This window comes from Leopardus geoffroyi, chromosome E1 (assembly GCF_018350155.1).
Source record: "Leopardus geoffroyi isolate Oge1 chromosome E1, O.geoffroyi_Oge1_pat1.0, whole genome shotgun sequence".
NCBI classification, from domain to species: Eukaryota; Metazoa; Chordata; class Mammalia; order Carnivora; family Felidae; genus Leopardus; species Leopardus geoffroyi.
In genome coordinates this window covers 22,573,711-22,591,000 of record NC_059330.1, presented here as the reverse complement: position 1 = coordinate 22,591,000, position 17,290 = coordinate 22,573,711, and the positions used below count along the sequence as shown (strand labels likewise).

The 17,290-nt window shown below is 50.7% G+C and overlaps 1 protein-coding gene across 10 annotated transcripts in view; it reads left to right on the top strand.

Annotated features, from left to right (window-relative positions):
- RFFL (ring finger and FYVE like domain containing E3 ubiquitin protein ligase) overlaps positions 1–17,290 on the top strand; it is a 66,865-nt gene extending 49,575 nt beyond the window's left edge. For 6 of the 10 annotated variants that reach the window (XM_045488118.1, XM_045488120.1, XM_045488119.1 and 3 more), the window contains 5 exons: positions 6,130–6,543; positions 9,642–9,725; positions 10,689–10,899; positions 12,133–12,156; positions 14,598–17,290. In XM_045488118.1, the coding sequence (XP_045344074.1) occupies positions 6,130–6,543; positions 9,642–9,725; positions 10,689–10,899; positions 12,133–12,156; positions 14,598–14,779 (915 nt within the window). In that variant the 3' untranslated portion in view covers positions 14,780–17,290. The remainder of the gene's footprint in view (positions 1–6,129; positions 6,544–9,641; positions 9,726–10,688; positions 10,900–12,132; positions 12,157–14,597) is intronic. The other 4 variants (XM_045488123.1, XM_045488114.1, XM_045488115.1 and 1 more) reach the window with 3 other exon arrangements.

Sequence of the window (17,290 nt, the reverse complement as noted above, 5' to 3'; positions counted from 1 at the left end):
GGGGCAGAGAGAGAGGGAGACACAGAATCGGAAACAGGCTCCAGGCTCTGAGCCATCAGCCCAGAGCCTGACGCGGGGCTCGAACTCACGGACCGCGAGATCGTGACCTGGCTGAAGTCGGATGCTTAACCGACTGCGCCACCCAGGTGCCCCCGGAAGAGCTACTTTTTAAGCCACGTGCTGTATGCCAGGGTCTGCTGTGAGCTGTGTGGATGTTTTGGTTTCATTTCATCCTCGCAGTGTCTCTGTGATAGAGGTTTCAGGGTCCCGAAACTCCCATTTTACAAATAAGAAACTGAGGCTTTAGAGTTTAACTGTTAAGAAGGAGACTGTTTGTCAAGTTCCTGGCAGATGGCGTAAGAGGGATTGAATGACTCCGTCTTTTCCCTCCACTTAGGTAGTGCCCCCAAGATCATGTGGTTAGTAGAGGGCAGAGCCAGGATTCACACCCAGCTCTTTGAATTCCCAAGCTGCCTCCCAGAAGACATTCAGCACGTCAGAGAATTCCTGTAGTGCTGACCACCCTTTTGTCCCCATAAGGTGGAGGAGGACTGGCATTTTGCCTCGTAGGTTGTGTTTTGCCTACGCTCCAATGCAGCGAAGGTGGGCTCTCAGCAGAGCTTTGCCACGATTTGCTTGGCCGCCCTGGTCACTGCTAGAATGCCACCAGAGAGGCCACTGCAGGTGGCCAGGGGAGCTGTGGTTCAGTGGCTGCGACACTGTTCCCCTTACACTTAGACTGGAAGGTCGAGTCCTTGGACGGAGGCTGATGCGGAGACTAGAAGGAGCTGGGAGTCCTCTTAGTGATGGAGACGGTGGGGTGGGTTCGGGAGCCGAAGCGAGATGGGCAGGAGGCCCATGGGCTGCTTGTCACCTGCCGGGCACTGAGCTTGGTGTTTCAAATGCGTTCCCTCTTTGACCCCTTAACACAGCCTATGAAACGTGTGTATTGTTTGTTCCCATTTTAGAGATGAAGAAATTGCTCTGTTTAAGGTAGTCAGTAGTTTCCAGGACTCCTCAGGTGCAACTAGAGTCTGTTGGATAGTCCAAGACCTTGCTGTTTTCAACGAGAAATGCTGGGAACAACTCCGGGAAGAAGTGGCAAAGTAACTTCCTGTTCCTTTGGAACAGGAAAGACATTTGTTTCAGTGAGGCTGCGTGAATTTGCTCTAGGTTTGTATGACCTTTTCTTGAAAACATCAGTTATACCCTGTGGAAGGCGAATGGAGGGGAGCAGAGAGCGAGCGCAGTGATGGTGATCAGCTCAGGCACCAGCACACTAAGCATGTTGAAAAGCATGTTGAGAGAACCAAGGGATCTGGAGAGTTCCTGACATTTCTGAGCCAGAAAAGAGAATGAGTGAGCAAGGAAACTGCCCCCCGAGAAGAGAGAATGGCGGGTAGGTGAACGTGGGAGTAGGCTTCATTTTTGTGTATGGTGCCTGTTTCCACCTGACGTAAATGTTTGTGCATGGCCCATCTTCAGAGGTGGAGCACAGGATGGGGATTCTGTTGATTTTGTTTGCAACTTTGTCCCCAGTGCTAGTAGAACAGTGACTGACATGCAGTCATAGGCAATATGATTTGATAAATGAATGAATGACTAGGCAGTTGAGTTGCGAACAGTTTGTAAAGGAGGAAGTAGGCTGGAGAGTTTGTTTTCATTACTTCGGGGTTGATAATTCCATGCTGAAGATTTTCATTGAGGGCCCAACTCTGCTGCTGCAGCAGTGTGCTTGCAGCTAGAGGTTACAGGTTTGTGGAGACGGAGCTGAGTCGGCCTTTCCCTCGGGGAGCTCCCTGGCTGGCTAAGGAGGCCCTCATAGCAACTGTGCAAGTTGTGTACTAGGGAATCAGGCATTGCTGGTAAATTGAGACACCAGATAATTCTAGCTGGATGAAAGAAAGTTTATTGATCTGCAAAGCAGCGGCTGAAGTAAAGACACCAGAGGTGGGGCAAGTGCCAGGTGTGTTTGGGAACTGTGAGTGGCCTGTTTGGCCAGAGTGCAAGATCCTCGAGGAGTTAGGGTGGACCACGCTGGGATCAGATGGTGAAAGGCCATGACTTCCGCTGGAAGGAGCTTGTCACCAGATAGCAAGGAAGCATAAGAAAGATTTTGAACAGAGAAACAAAAGAGATCAAAGAGATAAGGAGAAAGCTTCTGTAGCAAAAAGAGCTTTTGGGGGTATGAGAGGAAGAAAAGTTCCAATTTGAACGGAAAAAGATGGCTAGTGGTACGATGTTGTCTTGCCACAAAAATAAGAATTAATTTTGTGTAATTCACAGTGGACTTTGTGAATATTAAGGATGTTTTCTCCTAAGAGAATTTTTCATTTGTAACTTCCTTCTTAAGTGGATCAGCATTCATATCTTTAGGGCTTGGCAAATAACAACCACAGGCTTTTAAAATGTGTTTTCTAGAAGTTGGTTGAAAGGAAATGATTACGAGGATCCTGCTGTTTTTCTTTTCTTCATTGTGGTCAGTATCTTCTGAATACTCATCCAGTACAATACACAGATAACATTCAGGACTATCTGGAGAGAACATAGCTTGTACCCCCTGCCTTAGAGTTTTTAGTCCTAGAGAGGGATGACAAGCCAAAGGTTTTGCCCCAAGCCAAAACCTCCTCTGTATTTGCAATACCCATCCGTAGTTTGGCAGGGGCCCCGACCGTTTTGGAAAGTGGGGTGGGGGGGCTGGTGCTCAGCCTCTTTAGTTGGACCAGTTGGGGGAGGCTGCGGAGGAGGAGGTCGTACTTAGAAACTGGAAGAGATCTTGGGATCTCAGAGTACTGGCAGAAGCTCAGAGATAAGGCAAAGGGGGGAAGGGAATAAAAGGTGACTGTGTTACCTTTTTTTGTGAGTGCCCACCTTATGCTAAGGTTTCCTATGCATGACCTCATGTAATGCTTTCAGTAACCCTTAGAGGTGGGTTGACCTTCTGATGTTACAGGTGAGGAATCTGATGCCCTGGGAATTTACTTGTTTTGTACAAGTTCCCTTAGCGAGGAAGGGACCTGCCAGGAATGAATCCTAACTGTGTCACTCCTCAGGCTGTCCTCTTCCCCCCGCAGTGGGCTGCAGGGAGAAATGCCCATAGGAAGGCTGGTGCGGAGGAGGGGCTGTCCCACCTGTGCGGGGAGTGGGGAGGAATAACAAGGGCAGATTAGCCAAGGAGAGCGACCCGCCCCCCACGCCGGGCATCCCTTGAAGGGCGGTGCCTGCCTGGAGGTGCTGTACTCCTGGCAATTTTGCAGGGACGTTGGCTCCGCTAACTCATCTTTCATGCTTCCTTGTTACTCAGTTGGTTTGCAGGGTTTGCTAGAATTTATACACATGTGTTGCCTTTGCTCATTCTGCCCACGTTTGTTGACAGCCGTTTTCTCCTTTCCCTTTGTTCTGTCCTGGCTCTGCAGGCTGGTATGCTAGCCTGGAGGCTGTCTCACTCCTTGAGGGGGTGTTTCAGATGCCGGCTGACTTGAGAGTCCCCTGCGAGCAAGGGGATATGGAGAAGCTGGGTGGCTGCCTTTGCATTCTGATCTTGTATCCAATAATCCAATAAGCTGGGCACATTTGAAGAAAGAATAGAGAGTTGTTTAGATCTGGCTGATTGAGCAACTCAGGGTTTTTAATTGCATCAGGCTAGGTCTTGTCAAACTGCATTGACTTAAGTAATGTTCCACGTCAGGACCTGCAGCTTTATGACACCAAAGCCTCGTCATTTCATGATCAGTCATCCTAAACGTATTTCATTTCCCAATAGAAAAGCTTTAGATCTAAATGAACCCCCCAGGACCCCAAAACATCTATTTTCCACCTGAGTGGCTACAGGTTTCAGGACTGTTATGATGCTCGTGCAGCCATGTGTCCTTTTAACTTGGGCTCTGACCATTTTATTGTCTGGTTATGACTGTAGAGAGTGAGGGAGCTGGATATGTGCCCTTTCAAAACGCCTTCTAAGTATGAGTGGTCAAAACTGGGTGGTAGTCATGCCCGTTTCCCTTTATGACACAAATGCCACTTGGAGCCTTCTTCAGCCTGCACAGGGGTATCTGATCTCGCCTAGGAGAACCTAAGTCTCTCGGGCATTCTTGCGAGTTTGAATTCAGCTTTCTATATTTAGAAGAGAGGGAACAGAAATATTTAGTTAATGCTCAAGTCACCAGAGGATGAAAAGTTTTTAATTTCTTTAGAGGACTAGTGTCTGCTTCCAGGGCCATGCCAGCGTGCCCATGGATTACCTCTGCCGTGGGAGTGTGGCCTGCTCTTGGCTGGGACAGAGCTCAGTCAGATGTCGCTGTGCTGGCTCAGCCTGTAGGGCGAGAGGCTGAGGATTTGCTTCCTGTGAGTTGAGCAAGCCCTCATGTGCTGTGTGGTCTGCCATTATGGGAGAGGCTGCTGTCATGCAGTACCTCCTACCTGCTAGGTGCTCTCGTCGTGCGGCTGGGACACTCTGCACTTGCGCAGATGAGAGCTCCTTAATCGCGTCTGGGGGGCCCCTGTAGCTGTCTAAGTATTTGCCTTCGGTATGCTGCCGTGTGTCTCTGGATTGCCAGCACTCTGGGCCTTCCTGGGCGGGGTTTGGAGATGGAGAGCCAGGCCCTGGACTAGGTCCTGCTGTAGGCTTGACCGGGACTGAGTTAGGCAGCATGGCCTGGTGCAACGGGCGTGGCTGCGGACATTCCACATGGACAGGCCTGCAGTGTGAGTCCCAGCTCTGCTGTTCCCTGCCTGCCCTCGAGTACGGTGCTTAATTTCTCTGGGCCTCGCCTGCTTGGTGAAACAGGGAGGCCTGTTAATAATGATTGATTAATGATTATGTACATTAATACATAATACAGTGCTACAGTAGTGCTTTGCGGGGTTGCTTTGAGAATTAAATGACAGGCCCTAGCACATCGTGGCCTCTCAGTAAATTTAATTAATAATAGTAGTAACCACCATCATACATATGCATTTGCTTTCTTTTCTCAGCAGTAAAGTAGAAAGAGTCGTAGTTCAGAGTTTGAATCCTGGCTGTCAAAATTATCTCCCATTTCCTAGAAATAATAATTAAAAGAGTTAACACTTTGAAGAATCATGTGTCAGATATGCTAAATGCATTCTCTCTTAACTATACAACGGTCATATGAAGTAGATACTATTACTGCCCCCATTTTACAGATGAGGAAACTGAGGGCTAGAGAGGCTAAGTTACACACCCAAGGTGACACCATAAAAAATGGGGAAGAGGGGCACCTGGGTGGTTCAGTCAGTTAAGCGTCCAACTCTTGATTTCCACTCAAGTCATGATCTCACAGCTTTGTGAGATCGAGTCCCGAGTTGGGCTCTGTGCTGATGGTGCAGAGCATGCTTATGATCCTCTGTCTCTCTGTGCCCCTCCCCTGCTTGTGCTGTCTCTCAAAAAATAAATAAATAAACTTTTGAAAACAATGGAGGGGGGAGACTAAATAAAAATGTTGTTTTTTTTTCTGACCCTAAAGCTGGTATTCTTAGTACCTCTGTTTCTCTATCTGTACAATGAAAAAGTAAGCCTCAACTGGAATAATAAACGTAGCGTCCTGTACATGGATACACAGATGCATACGGGGCGGGGGGAGGTCTGCCGTCTGGGGGTGGTGTTCAACCTGAAAAAGGGAGCTGGCACCCGCATCCTGGGGCGCCTGGCTGGCTCAGTCGGTAGAGCGTCCGACTCTTGATCTCGGGGACGTGCGTTCAAGCCCCATGTCGGGCCGCGGGGCCTACTTTAAAATAGCCTAAAAGGGGCGCCTGGGTGGCGCAGTCGGTTGAGCGTCCGACTTCAGCCAGGTCACCATCTCGCGGTCCGTGAGTTCGAGCCCCGCGTTGGGCTCTGGGCTGATGGCTCAGAGCCTGGAGCCTGTTTCCGATTCTGTGTCTCCCTCTCTCTCTGCCCCTCCCCCGTTCATGCTCTGTCTCTCTCTGTCCCAAAAATAAATAAACGTTGAAAAAAAAAAATTAAAAAAAAAAAAATAAAATAGCCTAAAAAATAGGTAGCTTAGTACAAGTAGGAGTGATTGGGGGAGGCCTTGCTGGGCATGCAGCCGTAGGCCCCCATCCCACCCCTCTTGTCCTCAGTCTGACATGGCTTCCGCTGCCTCTTGCTCTAAGCAGCAGACCTGCCTGGACTGCAAGAAGAATTTCTGCCTGAGCTGTTCGAGCCAGGTGGGAAACGGGCCCCGCCTCTGCCTTCTGTGCCAGCGGTTCCGAGCCACGGCCTTTCGGCGGGAGGAGCTCATGAAGATGAAGGTGAAGGACCTCAGGGACTATCTCAGCCTCCATGACACCTCCACCGAAATGTGCCGGGAGAAAGAGGAGCTGGTGTTCTTGGTGCTTGGCCAGCAGCCCGTAATCTCCCAGGAGGGCAGGACTCGCGCGCCCACCTTGTCCGCGGATGTCCCCGAGCAGCAGGCCTTCCTGACCCAGCCTCGCGCCAGCACGGTACCTCCTACCTCGCCTCACCTCGCCTCTTCGTCCGCACAGGCCACCTCTGTTCCCCCAGCCCAGGCTCAGGAAACCCAGCAGGTATGCACCGGGTCACGGCCGCCCTCGGCCGGTCAGGGGGCTCAATGCGCTCTCCTGCTCGCTGTGTGCGAGTGGGCGTGAGGCTAAGTGTCCCTTCTGCCTACTGATGCAGGCATGTTTTCTGGACATCAGACCCCGGTTTTGTTTCTTTCAGAGACGATAATGCACAGCATCAGGTATTTTTGTGGTTTTTGTATCTTCTCAATACAGACATATATCCCTGTTAGTTTTTAAAAACTCATTGTTCCAGAAATATTGTGAGAAAGCTGTTAATTCCAAATTTAGTTCTGTGCAGACTGCCCTCCTGCTTATCTTTGTTATCAGTCTTCCTTAGCCAGGTGGGGAGCTCGGTGCCTTAGTAACCGTCACAAGGCACGTAGGAAAAGGCACATGGAGAGGGAAGGGAGAACGGAGGAACACTGCGACCAAAACACGGTCGCTGCTTCTCTCGCCAGTCACCGTTTGGGTCAGGTTGTGGTTGGTATACTATGGAATGGGAAGTGGCCTTGGCATCCTCCCAGGGGGCTTAGAAACAGCAGGCAAAGAGCAGCACATTGGCAGAGCTGTGAACCAGGCCTGGGGAGTACAGAGCTGCCCGTGCCTTCAGGAAGCCCCTGTGAGAGGGAAGGTAGATGTGCAAACCAGCTACTGGGTTAGAGCGAGGCCAGTACACTTACCCAGCGTGTCAGGAGTGGTGGCGCCCCAGAGATACACTGAAGTGCCTCGGTGACCCTTTTGTTTTTTTGGCATTAGGACCTAGAAGATCTGGTTTCCATATCCAATCTGTCACTGACTCTTTGGTCACCTTGGGCAAGCTTTGAGCCTTCATCGATGAAATGGGGTTAGCGATCCCAGACCACTTTTGCTCTCACCAGGATGTTGGGAGGACTGGCTGGCGTGACAGCGGGTCTGAAGAGCTGGGAACCTCTTACAGCTGGCTTAGCACTAGTGTTAGGTCCAGTGCAGGCCGTGGCTGGCCGCTGCCTCTTGCTTGTGACCCCCTCCTTCGCCGGGACTGGGCCCCTGATTCAGCTCTGGCAGGCACTGAGGCATAAAGGCCAGGGTGCTGGCTTACTTCACCTGCAGTAAACTCACGTAGCTCTCTTGGGGGCTGTGGTGTGCCCTCTCCCCAGCTGGAGTTTAACTCTTCCCTACACTGGGGCTCTGTCTCCTGGCAGGTTTTACCCCCTAGTATGATTTCCTCCCTTGGCTGGGTTGAGCACTCCTGTTTATGGGGAGCCCGGAAAGTAACTTGAGGAAATTGCTGTTCCCTAAAGAACTTTCAGGTGGGTTTTTCCATGAAAAGGAGTAGGTTCTTAACTTCCTGCCCTTAAGCAGAAGTTCCAGGCTGCACCCGCAGGTCACAGCTCACATCCCCTGTTCTGGTGACATCTGCAGTTTTCAAACCAGGAGAAGAGACATGGGAAGTCAAGTAACTCGTGCAGACTACCTGCACCGAGGACGCAAATCTGCCATGGCGTCCGCTCCAGGCTTCTTTCCCTTTCCCTTAGCACCCTGGCCATCACTACTAGGGGTAGAAGTGGGTGGAATAAGCAAAATAGTGGGTAGACACTAGTTACAGATTTTGATTTAGCCAGTGGGCAAACTGAAAAGACAAGAGCATGCTTTGCAGTGTGGATTCCAGTTTCTCTTTCTAGGAAAAAAGGACATACAGAAGCTGTCTACTTAGGAGGTTAGGCTCGGAAAGGCTTTGTAACTCCAGGAGACTGGTGGGTACCACATCCACGTAAAGCTAAGGGAGAACCAGATACTGTTTTGGGTGCATCCCCGTACATGTATGCTACATGTGTGATCTCACCACCACCTGGCATTTTTGGTGGTGGTGGTGATTTTTACTTTTCATTTCCATTGTAGTTATTGGCCTCTTCTTAATTAGCTCTATGTCATGCATCGTAATCTGGGATGAGTGGTTGGGGCCATGGGGGACTGGTTTCCTGGGCTGTCCCTTTATTGTTCTGAGAGTCTGGAGGAAAGGCCTGTGAGCTCAGACACCTGTTCGCTCCTGGCTCACACCAGGACCTTTGCTTGGAGGGAGCAGTGGGTGAAGAGGCTCTAGTTAAGGGGGTTGTGGCTTAAATGGTGATGCGGGGGTGGGGTGGGGTGCCTGCGTGGTTTAGTTGGTTAAGCATCTGACTCTTGATTTTGGCTCAGGTCCTGATCTCCCACTTTGTGAGATTGAGCCCCGTGTCAGGCTCTGCTTACTGACAGTGCAGGCCTGCTTGGGATTCTCTCTTCCTCTCTCTCTGCCCCTTCCCCACTTATTCTCTCTTTGTCTCTCAAAATATACATTAAAAAAATGGTGATGGAACTAGGAGGCTCACAGTTTTAACTCCTCTTTGACAAAGCCTTTTGAGAAGTTAGAATTCTAAACTCCTTAAGCATAGACATCTGTCTTTATAGTTTTAGGCTAATAGATTCTCTGGTGCATTAAGGTAATTTTTGACCAGGTATCAAGATAGCTCTTAGTAATAGTGTGCACTGCTGGTCGGAGCACATTTCTAGAATGTAAGAGCAGTGACTGGATGGAAGAGAGGGAACAGAGTGATAAGGGTCTAAAAAGTCTCATCTGGGTCAAATGAGGAAGCCAGGAAGATATGGTGTGGAGGCAAGAAGACATGACTTGAACAATTTGTGAGAAGATCGTGGACATTGGTTCCAGGGGTAGAACCAAGGATGGTGGGTAGAAGTTACAGGAAGGGCAGTTTGGGATCAGCATCAAGGAGAACCTGGATGGCAGTTAGAGAGCAGCCTGCAGTGCAGTGGACCTGTGGTCCTCCCCTCACTTGGACTGTTCAAGCTGAGATCACATTGATGGTGAGTGGCCACTAATGCCACCCTGGTGGTGAGCAGAAGTAATGTATTGCTTGTTTTTTAGAGTTGAAATCTGTTTGTATTGTTTCTCCCCCCGACAGAGTCAGTATTAAAGAGCAGTCTTTTGTAATGCTGTGGTTCGAGACACCAGATTTCCGGGGGAGATGGGAAAACGTTTGGATATGGTATGAGCTGGGAAGAGGGCCATGCTGTGCAAATCCCTGGGTCGTCTCTGTGGATGTGATGGCACCTTTCTCTTCCCACAGGCCAATGGCCATGTGTCTCAGGACCAAGAGGAACTCGTCTACCCGGAGAGCACAGCCAGAGCACCTGCTGAGGATGAGACCCAGGTGGGGCCTCTGCTCGGGTCTGTGCCTTTGCCTTTGTTCTTTCACTGGTGTTGCCAGGCTGTGATTGGGACCCTCTCAGCGGACTCAGAAGTGAAGAATCAGCCTGTGATGATAGTCTTACCAATCTGTTTTCAGGGGTGGAGCTTAGTGTTAGCGTTCCAGATAAACCTTGGAAGCCGTTAGTTGTTAAGTGAGGAGTTGTGAGGTCACAGTGGAGACCAGGGAGCCTCGCGGCCCCTTTGTTTCTAGTCTCTTGCCTTTCTGTAAGTCGCCAGAGGGCAGGCTCCTGGTGCTGCCGCGCAAATCTTGTCGTTCTTTTCTTCTGCTTCTAGCACACAGTAGCTATTGTCAGGAGAAGGAGGTCAGAAAATCAGGAGGAAAGATGAGACGGAGTTCAGGCTTCAGCCACGGCGGGGCCAGTCCAGAGGGCACAGCCAGCAGGGCCACGAAGCTGTGGTCGAGGTCGCGTACAGAGGAGTGCTGGCCAGGGAAGTCTGCCTCTTCCAGAGGGAAGCAGAACTCACTCCAGGGAAGAGGGGAAAGGCCAGCACTATGCTTGGTGGTTTCTTGTGTTGCTACCTTTAATCTTCACAGGAACCCTGTGCGGCAGGACGGCAATTTCTCCTTTACGGAGGGGAAGACGGGCTTAGAGAGGCGAGCAACTTGCTCGATGGTGTTTAGCATCAGTCGGTGGAGGAGTCAAAATTCGGGCCGCGTGACTCAAACCGGTGCGCCTTCTCCTGTATGACACCGGTTGGTGGGTTTGGGGCTGGCTGTGCCTGAGCCCAGGACTGTGGGTCAGGAAGAGACTGGGGGCTCTTTTGCAAAGCAAAGCACCAGGCCAGGTCCTCTTCCTGCCTCTGTTCCTACTTACTTCTTGAGGTCGGGCCCAGAAGCACGGTCTCTTGGCGAGAGCTTGGGAGGTAAGAGCTGAGCCCACCGATCTCACCATTGCCATTGCAGTCTGTCGACTCAGAGGACGGCTTCGTCCCAGGCCGGAGGGCCTCTCTGTCTGACCTGACCGACCTGGAGGACATTGAAGGTCTGACCGTGCGGCAGCTGAAGGAGATCCTGGCGCGTAACTTCGTCAACTACAAGGGCTGCTGTGAGAAGTGGGAGCTGATGGAGAGGGTGACGCGGCTGTACAAGGACCAGAAGGGCCTCCAGCACCTGGGTGAGGGGCCGGCTGCGCGGCAGCTGCACACGGACCCGGACCGCTTGCTTGCTCTCACTCTAAAGCCTGACGGCACCGACCTGACTAGATTTCCGTGCTTTTAGCCAAGGAAGGAGTCACCTTACGCATCTGCACCGGCCAGTAATAGCTGCCATTTGAAGTTGAGTGCCAGGACCGGGTTAGGCACTGTGTACATTCATTTAATCCTCAGAGCTGCCTACGAAATAGGCATGATTGGCATTACCCTTTTATTGTAGAGCCTGTATTTGAACTGAAGGCATCCCGGACGGAGTCCATAGCCTTTCCCACCACGTGTCCCCCTCCCCCCCTCCCACCCCGCCATACCCCGCCCAGCAATACCCTCCTGAGCAGTTGGGAGATGGGGAGGTGCGTCTGCACACGTGGTACAGGGGAATAGATCTATTCTGCCTGATCGTGGGCTTTCCCTGCAGTCATTTCCCAAAGCATTCTACACGGCATCAGTTTTAGGCAGTGCTCAGCAAAATATCTAGGCCTGTGGTTGAATGAATTTGGGGAAAGAACTTCGTCTCCCTATTACCGATTCATGAGGGATGCCATAAGAAAGGCAGAGAAGTCCTGTGGAAGAGGAGTGTGTATTCAGCTGTTTTTAAACTCCTCTTTTCCTAAAATTTCACCCAGAGCCCTCTCCTCCCCACCTGATTTAGCTTCTGCAATCAGCATTTTGATTCCGTGCATGCTGTTGGTGGTCGAGATCCGATTTCAGGCTCTCCTGTCCCACTAGTTTATCAGAGTTGAGGATGTCTGACTAGTCACCTGCTCACAGACTCACTTTCCTCTCTGGGATTGTCCCCAAAATCCCTGTAGAGTTGTGATGTCCTGGGGAATAGGACACGGCCCCATGGGAGTACCTCACCCAGACTCCTTGGCTGACTGTTCCTTCCTTCTTGATGTTAATGCTGCTTCAAAAGTGATAGAAAAGGATACTGTGCCTCTGCAGGGTCCTGCCTACTTGGCAGTGTTGTTCATCCAAACCAGTGGAATCCCTTTTACCAAGACTGGACCGGACACGCCAGCGGGAGCTGTGTGTGAGCTCTGAGCGTGTGAGCGAGGAGGGCGGGAGTCTGGCTGGGCTCTTGGCCAGCCTGGCTCCCAAGCAGGGAAGCGGTCCGAGCACAAAGGGAGGACAGGCTGGTTGGAGACGTTCCTCACGCCATCACACATTCAGACATCTTCTTTTTCTTTCCTTTGCAGTGTGTGGTGCTGAAGACCAGAACGGTACGTAGTTGCTTCTATTTGGGACCGTGCTTGGACTCTGAGCTCTTCTGTTTTTCTCCTCTGCTAACCCTGCTTCCTCTTAGCAGGCTAAGAATTGTGAGCGTATTGGCATCTAGACAGCGTAGGGAAAATTTCACGGAGAACCAGGGCTTCTCAGCATCTTTAAAAACTGTCCTTCTCGCCTCCCTGGGAAAGCTGGGGAAGGTGAAGAGTGGCAGCCTACCCAGGGGCAGACTGATGTGCATGTCTCAGGGTTGCCAGAGCTTGGGAGCCAGCATCTGTAAAATATTTACCAAAGCGAGCAGCGGCGCGTGTTGCATTCACTTCATTTTTCATACTCCTGCTGCTAAGGCGCTCCTTCCCCTGCAGTTTTCACTCTGTTCTGGTCTGAGTGGGGAGGGTCTCTGCGTGTACCTGCAGAGAAATCGCCTGACATGTTTCACAGCTCCTGGTACCAACCAAAAAGAGAGGGAGGTGACCTGAGCCTTGTTCATACAGGGCTGGGCGGTGGCTGGAGCTGCTCTCGGGATGGAGCAGGAAAGGTGTCACATGTGGTGCTCTCTGACCACAAGACTCCTATACCACCCTGCTGCCACACCCCCACCTGGGTGTTAAAGACAGCCACTGGGCCTGCAGGTACCCCAGAAAGCACTACAGAAATCTGGCGGGGCCTGGGCTTCATTCTAAAAATACCTTCGTTCTGCCTTTTGAAAGCCTCAAGGCTGTGCGATTGAGCTCTGCCCCCAAGAGAGAATGTTCTCAGAGTAGTGTTGGGGCCTGCAGACCATTTTAAAACTTTCAGAAGACTCTCCCAAACTTGTTCTTTAGTAAAATGGCTTTTTGCTCAGATAAATCCTCAAACATTGAGTTCTCGGCCCCCACAAACCCTTGGGGGTTCTAGACTCACCCCCTCTCCTGGTGCCAAGATCAGGCTAATCCACATGCTGTCTTTTTTGTTTGTTTGTTTCTCTGGGAGAATACTGGCAACTGAGTAGATGGGTTTATCGTTGTTCCTAGGAACAGCAATCAGTATGATATTCTGCAGTTCGCTCTAGATCATTTTATGTATATAGTTCAGTCCTTTCCAAACCCCTGTTGGGGCCAACAACTGCTCGAAGGGGCCAGTAGGTTTCACTGCCTTTCACAGCTAGGCCACCTCAAATGTTGCCTGACTTTTTGAATAGTCCAGGAAACAGAAGAAAGTGCAGAGCAGCAGTGGCATGGGCCAGGTGACTGGCACGCGGCCAGCTCCCTGCTTATGGCTACCTGGTTTGGGCTACCATTTAAAACATGCTGGGGATGGCTGGGATTTTGGACGTGGATTTTCTGTTTGCACTAAACTAGGATCCTGGCCATGCCCACTGCACCTCATCACTGGCCCAAGCCAGCCAGCTGCTACTAGCCCTGTGCACGGAGCAGCTGATACTAATTCCATAGTCCCTGTCCTCGGGCCACTTGCCCGGAAGGCCTGCCTGCTGGGATTCGAATCCTGGCTCCTCTACTTAGCAGTTGTGTGTCCTTGGGCAAGCCACTTAACTCCTTGGCCCCAGGTGCCAAGAGTACCTACTTCCTAGTTTCTAATGAGGAATCAGAGAGTGAAAATACGCAAAGCTCTTAGGACCCTGCCTGGCACAGCATTCCGCAAACGTGAGCTGCTAGCACTCCTTTGGGAGATGTTCATTCATGAGACATTTAGAGAACACCTACCACATGACTGGCATGTTAGGGATTCAAAGAGAAATACCCGACCTCAGAGCACACAACAAATGCTAAGTGTAGAACTGCAGAAATTGGTGGGATTTGTTGAATTAAGGAGCTCCTGGTGTGGTGGGGGAGATAAACACTGTGATCCAGTGCGAAGGAGCAGGCGTCAGGGGTGGGCACAGAAGAGGGAGCTATGATCTCTGCTGGGCTCTTCTGCCCGGAAGTCCCCTCCGAGGAGGAGGCCCTGGGGAGGTCTGTGGGATAGCACAGGGGCCCCCCTGATCCTTGGCTATATGAAATTGGGGATATGTTTACCGATAAGCCCTGCCATCGTTAACAAGCCGTTCACTACAGTACCATTTAGATCTAAACTTTTTGGAACCAGTTCTTTATCTTTTCAGCATGTTCTGCCTCAGGGGATAATGAGTCCCCAAGTGCCACTTTCTCACCATATTACATCCTCAACTGTCTGAAAATTCTTTTAAGCTTTGAGGACTTGGCCTTATTTAGTTCTCCTGTGCTGGCTTGTGTTTGATCTCCAAGTACTTTATTCTTCAGATCTGTAGCCTGCCCCACAGAGGCGCAGATTAAGCACGCAGCCGGGATTGAGGACTGGGTGGGGGAGATGTCTGCCTGGAGCTCCAGTTGAGGGAAGTGTGTGGACTGGGGCGTTTGTTCTCTTCCGCACTCACAGCCTCCCCTCCCCTCCGCCTGCTTCCTGCCCGGTGTTTGTACAGGGGGAGCGGCGCCGTCCAGCGTGGAGGAGAACCTGTGTAGGATCTGCATGGACTCGCCCATCGACTGTGTCCTGCTGGAGTGCGGCCACATGGTGACCTGCACCAAGTGCGGCAAGCGCATGAACGAGTGTCCCATCTGCCGGCAGTACGTGATCCGAGCCGTACACGTCTTCCGATCGTGAGGGCTTGCACCGGCTTCTTCAGTGCCTTATGGGGACGTAGCTTGAGGTGTCTGGGCTCCAGACTGGGCAGCTCGCGGAGGGGCAGGCTAACAAAATCTGCAGTGCTCGTAAGACCCGGGCAAGCAAGGATGCTGTCACCTCTGGGCATGCCTGTCCTGCCGCGGAGGCGCACCTCTTGGCTGGCAGCGCCGGAGGCCGGTGGAAACCGGAACAGACTGCACGGGCAAGTCCCTGTCTCAGTGATCTTGGGGTAATGATGGCACCTGATGAAGAGAGGACTTGCCAGAACTTGGACCGCATCTTCCTCCTTTCCTCCGAAAGCCTAACAGTTTCACCCTTGTGTACCCCGCCCATCCTTCTGAGCTGCCTGCCTCTGGCCTTCACCGGTCAGAAGTCCTGGTAGAAATGGTTCTTTTCCTCCCCAGCACATTTGGATTTATTTCTGCTCTGGCTTTCTGTGCTTTAACCTACCTTTGCTAACGTCTCTGGCTACATTGCCTAAAATCCATTTGTTTCTTCAGACCAAAAAGATGTTAGCTTACCAGACCGAGAGTGATCCTCCTTGGGACTGAATTTGGACCAGTAAACTTAGCTCTGGTGAGAAACAAAACTCAACTGCTACTGAAAAATTTCAAAGTCATGAAGAGTTGCTTCCTTAAGTGCTGGGACTGGAAGCGATGAGTCTCCTGACCCCAACCCCGGCTCCCAAACTGCTGGGAAGTTTGAGTCCGTTTGCGTGAGACGGCTCGCACAGCCTCTCTGCTTCTCTAGGGCCCGCACGCCATCCCTGTTTAGTTTGAGAGAAGGGAAAGTGTTGGGTGGAAGCAGGGGCTTTCTGCTTAACTTTGACTTCTCCAGCAGACAGGAATAGCAAACCACTTTCCTCTGAGAATGAAGTCCCACTCTTTTCCATGGTCTCACTGAAGGCAGAGAGCCTTGCTCTCCTCTAGCCAGACTTCTCCTGAAGTTCCTGGAGACCAAACCTCAACACCCGAGGGGTATCTGAAGGTACCGAATGAGACTGGAGTCAGCTGTTGAGCAGACAGCTGCAAGTCTTAATTCCCCAGGTTGGTGGGGACTCTCTACTCCCATTTCCTTTCTCAGAACACTGACTTGAGGGCAGGTCAGGAAGAAGCATTCTCAAGGTCCTTTAGAAAGACCATACATTGAGCTAGAGGATTCTTGAGCCCTTTTAGGGTTGTTCTACCACTGGGAGAGCCAAAGGGCTTAGGTTTGCTGGAGAAGCTTAGTCAAGAACCCACACACATGCTATCGAAGAGCCGTGTGTGCGGCCATCACCAGTGGATGAACTACACAAACCCTAGACACCGAGGGCCTTGGCAGACCACCGCCCCCACCCTACTCCCCTGCCGAACAGTCAAGTTCTCTCAGACTGGAACCTAGCATGACTTTGGAAGACAGTGGGAAACTCCAAGGGGACCTGTTTATCGGTACAGATGTGCTTAGGCTTTCCCCCATCATCAACCACTATTCCCCTTCAGAGGAGTGAAATGATTGCATAAGGTGGTTGCCAGTTGAACCACTGGGCCACTTACCTTGACATTACACCAAGCCCTGGATGACTGGATTCTGGGACTCAGCCTTTGTAGGAATTGGGGGAATCAAGAGGTCAGTGAGAGGACCTTTGACCTTTCTGCTGGACAGTAAATATTATGGTTTACAATGCGTACCAGTTTGGCAGAGAATTCCACCACTTCTCGATTCCACTGTGAAACAGGTCTATATTTATGCAACTCAGTTAAGATCTAGCAATAACTTCAGGGCAGATGCTGGCTCTCTCCCTAAAACTTGCTTTCACTGCTGAGGCCTTCCCTCTCCCCACCTCCCACAGTCCCTCTCCTAGACAGAAGTTACGAATAATATCCTGAAGGTTAGTAACCTCAGTAAGAATTATAACTGGTATCGTTTCATTCTGGAGAAAGAACTTGCCTTGGAGTCTTTTGATCTATTTTGACGAAGGTTTTCATTCAGGAAAAATGGTGTCAAACCACCCCGATTTGTCATCATCCATCATTATCATACCAAATAAAGGCTGGGAATTCAAGATCCCATTTCAGTTACTATCTAATCTAGGTAGAAAACCTGATTTTTCTCTCTGAGTAACCACCGCCCCCTGCCCCCGCCCCCACCCCTCATGGATCCTTGGGTCTTAATTATCATGAAAACCTCTAATTCTTCCAGTTATTCCATGGCTTTTGCTGTGATTGTTCTGAGATTTCATTTGAGACTTGTTTCAAGACTTAGGAGAGCTGACTGGTTCATAATATATTGGAATAGTTGGATCCAAGCTAGTAAGAATAAGCTGTACAGGAATTCATGCACAATATATATTGTATAAATTGGTTGAAATCATGGGGACGTGAATGTGTTACTTCAAGTGGCTTATATTAAGAGTCTTCAGAATTACTTGGGTGTTAAAGCAAACCCAAATGTGTATTTTTTGTTACAGAGCTCTGCTTTATAATTTTGTAATAAAATTTCACTATAGAA